The 5,681-nt window shown below is 42.9% G+C and overlaps 1 protein-coding gene across 1 annotated transcript; it reads left to right on the top strand.

Annotated features, from left to right (window-relative positions):
• Positions 1 to 1,662: 1,662 nt before the first annotated feature.
• Positions 1,663 to 4,033, top strand: LOC308100054 (uncharacterized protein; the record flags this gene model as incomplete). The annotated part of the gene is made up of 4 exons (XM_080448954.1): positions 1,663 to 2,227; positions 2,891 to 2,976; positions 3,496 to 3,541; positions 3,675 to 4,033. 4 exons carry the CDS (start codon positions 1,663 to 1,665, stop codon positions 4,031 to 4,033), a joined length of 1,056 nt encoding a protein of 351 aa, XP_080305080.1.
• Positions 4,034 to 5,681: the final 1,648 nt, after the last annotated feature.

Consider the following 5,681-nt stretch of genomic DNA (forward strand, 5'->3'; position numbering starts at 1 on the left):
TATTTCATTATCAAGTGTGAACATTGATTTAAACAAATACAAATGTAAACATACAAAGTTAAACAGACCTAAGTAGGACATTATATGTACATTGTACTAATACACTGAAAAATAAAAACTACTAAGTTTACTAATTGAGGCAAAAAAAACATCAGTGAAATAAATGAAAATAAGGCAAACATTTTGCTTCATCCCTTTCACAACAACATACAATTATGAAATGGGATTTTCCATTTAGGAGAGAAATAGAGAAGAGCAATAATGCAAAATTGCATATTAAAAAGCTAGCAGGCTCACCTATTGTATTAACCGCATGTACATTGCTAGTATTGTGATGGATCTGATGTGAAGATCCTTGAGCATTAAAAACAAACAACAAAGACATAACATCCATCCAACACCCTAATATACATTCACATTACACTTCACAATGTCAACACTACATTCATTGTATGTTCTGGTGTGAACATGAAGAATAACATAAGTAAGACCTAATAAATAATACCAACCAAGAATGTTTCTCAATTGTAAAACTACATACAAATGCTACTCATCCCTTTCACAACACCATTTATGAAGTGAGGTCTTCTTTTTTTTTCTGTAGAGAAGAAACTGGATAAAATATTACATATTAACTCATACACTGCCTAGAACGACTAAAACGACTTTTGGCCCATAAGCCCCGACTGCCTAGAACGACTAAAACAACTCCTTTTTTTTTTTTTTTTTTTTTTTTGTGTATATGCTATATGGGACCCTCCCCCAACTCCTGACTGAGTTTGGCGGTCCTGTGAAAAAAATCCGAGCGAGAAATCACGTGATCAACCACTTCATCAAAACAAAGGCTTCATCAAAGCCAAAATCACCAAATCAACCACAATAGAGCTAATATTCCTAAACATGTAGGTTGACCGTCAGGTGACCCTAAACGTGCACGATCAAAACAAATGCAGATCTGAGGAAAGCCGTCAACCACGTCATCAAACAACAGCTGTTCAGGGCTACCCGACCTCACCCCATGTAAACAATGGCGCTATTTCTCACCAATTTCAATAGTGTGGTCCTCTCTGGACTCTCTGTGAACCAAAACAAGCGATCCGATCACAGAAAAACAATGATAAACAACGCCGATCAAAGGACACCAATCAAAACAGAAGCTTTGGGTATAAAAGCAGGCCGGGAACATTACCTGGTATCGCATTTTGAGAGATCAACCTAAGCAAACAGTCGCATGAGAAAGTCGTCCAGTTGAGAAAGTCGTCCAGTTATCCAGTTGAGTTGAGAAAGAGGTGAGGTGAGGAGAGTTGAGTTGTTGTTTTGTCAGTAAGTATAGTCTTTAGTAAGTATAGTAGATAGCAGCAGTATAGTCAGTAGTATAGTATTTTTGTTGGTCAGTAAGTATAGTATAGTCATTCATAGTCATAGATAGCAGCAGTAGTCAGTAGTGTAGTAGTATAAGTCGTCCATTGTAGTAGTAGTAGTAATAGTTGTCCTTTTAGTATAGTGGTAGTATATAGTATAGTATTTTTGTTGGTCAGTAAGTATAGTATAGTCATTCATAGTTATAGATAGCAGCAGTAGTCAGTAGTGTAGTATAAGTCGTCCATTGTAGTAGTAATAGTAGTAGTAATAGTTGTCCTTTTAGTATAGTGGTCTCTCAAAATGCCACGGTCTTCGGTGAGGCGCAGGCGGGCAGATAGTTCTCCCGGTTCAAGTGGATCTACGGTAGATCCACTCCCAGGATCCAGCCTCAGGGGTCTTGGCCCCCCCCTGATCGACCCCCACCCTCGTCGTTCCGCCGTCGGTCCGAGGTCCAGATCCAGCCGTGGACGTCGTGGTTCCGCCGTCGGTACTAGGTCCAGACCCAGCGGCGCGCGCGGTCGTCGTCCAACACCTGGACCAGGGCAACGACGAGTTGACGAGATGTTTCGCCGCGTCGAGGCGCTCCGGCCGGAGACGGCGTCTGATTTGTCCGACTCGGATGGGGAGGACACAGATGGTGAGGACACGGCAAGGATCGACCCAGCACCACCAGGTCCTCGTCGCAGTACCAGAGCTGTAACCCGTCGGGAGGTCGTGGAGAGCCCATACAACTCAGTGTCCGGCCTCAGTGGGCTGTCTGCAGACGGCGCTTCGTCAGAGTGTGGTGGTCTTGACGATTTAGACTGGACCCCCATGAGGCCGGAGGAAACCGACAGCATTGAGCAGACATCCGGAGTTATTCCTGGTTAGTACATTTTATATTTATACTGTAAGTCGCTCTGGATAAGTCTCTGCTAAATGCCTAATTGTAAATCGATTGTGTTTTTTTTTTGTACATCTCGTGTGACTAAATCACATACTAGCCCTCAGTCATGGAGCAACTTGTTCCTTATTTTTGAATGGTCTCTATTTACAACCCATACATCTACATAAACGTTCAGATTTCAAATATAAAGTGCTTACCCCACGTCCACGGATGTAACAAGTTAAAACGCCCGGGTCTAAGTACCCGTATCTTCCGTATTGATCAATAAAAGCATTTAAATCCGATCGGTGGTCATTTTCTCCATATGCGTTCAACTACGCGACCCTACCGGTTGGGAGGTGTATTGTACTCTGATACATTATAACTCTGTGAGAAAATGGCCGCCGATCAGATTAAAAATGCTTTCTAATGAACAATACGGAAGATACGGATACTTAGACCCAGGCGTTCTAACTTGTTATATCTGTGGCCGTCGGGTCAGCACTTTATATTTGAAATTTAAACGTTTATGTAGATGTTTGGGTTGTAAATGGAGACCATTCAAAAAACAGGAAAAGGTTGCTTCATGACGCTTGAGCGTCAGGTGAACTATGGCTACACATCACATACCAAACTATTTTATTGTGATTTTTTTTTTTTTAGACTTTGAGTCAGATGGTGAGGAACAGGCAATGGCTGGTGTCCCCATGCTACCAGATGAAGACAGTGGAGGTAAGCTTCTTATTTTTGTCTGCTTTGTTTTTTCATTTGCTAAACACAACTAAGACTGTCTCAGTCTTCTCTAATTCAAGCTTGGTGTGTAAAAATAATTGCTTTGCTTTTGTTTACCATATTTACCATAATATGGTATTTTTTATTACAACTCTGAGAGTGCAAATTGTCTGTGGCAGATTTGTCATTATTTACTATGACTATGTACATTTAGGTGTCACTTTTCATTACAAATGGAACCAATAATTGCTTTGCTTTTGCTTACACTATGTGTGCAAATGGACCCTAGGTCCATTTGTTGTAATAAAACATACCATATATAGTGTAAACAAAAGCAAAGCAATTATTGATTCCATTTGTAATGAAAAGTGACACCTAAAAATGTACATAGTCATAGTAAATAATCACAAATCTGCCACAGACAATGCCAAGTTTAGCCACAGACACATGTGTCTGTGTACGGACACATTGATGACCCCTGATCATAACTATTTGATATTTTACTCTGATTTTTAGATGCTGAGATGACAAGTGAGGAGGAACTCTCATCTCCTACTGTTGGCACTGGCAGAACCAGTAAAGGTAAGAACAAAGTTTATTTTTCTGTACATCAAACTTACACACAAAAACAAAACAAAAAATCATTGTATTGTAAATGTATTTTATATGCATACATAATTATGTATTTCTAATTATGTATTTCTATAATTTACAGGACGTGCACGTGGCAAGCCCAAGCCTCCTGTCTGGTATGCCATGGAGGATAGGTCTTGGATCCCCGAAGACATCCCCTTCACAGCCAGTCCCGGTCCCATGAACAGTGCTGCAGCGCTAGACTCTGATCAACCTGTAGATTTCTTCCAGCTCTTCATGACTGATGAACTGCTAACGGCTATCGTGGAACAAACAAACGTGTACGCGCTGGCGTGCATTGCGAAGGTCGACCTGCCACAGTCGAGGGTAAATGCCTGGAAAGCGGTCACTGTTGAGGAACTCAAGATCTTCCTGGGTCTCTTGTTCACTACTGGGGCTGGTGAAAAAGCCAGAACTGGAACTGTACTGGGCTCAGGATGAGCTGATTTCTACACCATATTTCAGCAAGACAATGGCTCGAAATAGATTTCAGCTCATCCTGAGGTTCCTGCACTTCCAGTGTCGATACTGGCCGTGACAGAATGCACAAGGTACGGCCAGTTCTCGATTATCTGGTGCAGAAGTTCCAGGAACTGTACCAGCCAGATCAAAACATTTCGATAGACGAGGGCACACTCCTTTGGAGAGGAAGACTTAACTTCAAAGTCTACAATCCAATGAAGCCTATCAGATATGGGATAAAGTCTTATATTTTATGTGACTCAAAAACCGGCTACTGTCACAACCTCAGGCCATACTGCGGAACATATGTGAGCCTTGCTGACACAATTGTCTCTCTTCTTGGTGGTCTAGAAGGGAAAGGTTACCGGCTATACATGGACAATTTCTATAATAGTGTGACCATGTGTGGTCTGCTCCTGAAGAAGAAGACCCATGTCTGTGGAACACTGCGCCTCAACAGGGGCGCACCACAAGAGATCCAGGACGCTTCCACTGCCAGACTGGCTGTAGGGGACAGACTGGTACGTCACACAGACCAGGTGATGGTGATGGCCTTTCGGGACAACAACATCGTGAGAATGGTCTCCACGTTCCATCCGGACACGATGGGAGAGGTAAAGGTGTGGCGGAGACGGAGACGCATGGTGCCCGCTGCCCTTGTGACCAGAGCCAAGCCTACCAGCATTATCGACTACAACAACAACATGAACGGCGTGGACAAGCTGGACCAGGCCCTCTCTTATTACCCTTTCACCAGGAAGAACTCCAAGTGGACCAACAAGTTCATCTTTTATTTATTTGAAATCTGTATGGCCAATGCATTTGTGTTGTACAAAAAGAAAAACCCTCAGGGCAGCTGTAAAACCAGCATGGAGTTCACGACGAGTGTGGCGAGGGCGTGGACCGGCCAGAGACGGGTTCCACAGCGTCGGATAGCTCCTAGGCTGACTGACCCCCAGAGCAGGCTCAATGCCAACGTCCCACCGGTGCCAACAGCACACAAGCTGACATATCTTCCCTCCACCCCCAGGAAAGTACGCCCTACGAGAAAATGCAGGGTTCATAGCAGATCAGGCGAACGCCGTGAGTCACGGTGGTGGTGTCCTCCTTGCGGCGTCACATTGTGCAAAAAAAACTGCTTTGCAAAGTACCACAATGATCTGCACTATGCCTACACAATGTGAAATGTCTTCTTTGTTTTTTGTTTTTTTTTCTATGGGAAACACTCCCATGTATTGAATAAATATGCCACGTTTTTCGGCTGAATCAAATGTCTGTTTCTAAAGTGTAGTTGCTTATTTGGGCTTGTTTCTAAAGTGTAGTTGCTTATTTGGGCTTGTTATTTGGTCTAGGTGTGTACTACAAATGGAACCAAATGGACCCTTACTGGTCAGTTGATGTTTCTTGTCATTGCTACCTGTATACAGTATGTGACTGAAAGTAACTGTGTCCAGGATCTCACACACAAACAGTCTAGGTGTGTACAAATTGAATCCAAATGGACCCTTACTGGTCCATTTGGTTTCATTTGTACATGCTCAGAAAATCCACTGTCTATCCTACCCCCACACACACACACAGAAGATGGGATTGCAATTTTTTTTCGTGGCAGAGGCAGAGAAGGAAA

Source organism: Gymnoscopelus braueri (assembly GCF_963280865.1).
Source record: "Gymnoscopelus braueri genome assembly, chromosome: 14".
Classification (NCBI taxonomy): Eukaryota; Metazoa; Chordata; class Actinopteri; order Myctophiformes; family Myctophidae; genus Gymnoscopelus; species Gymnoscopelus braueri.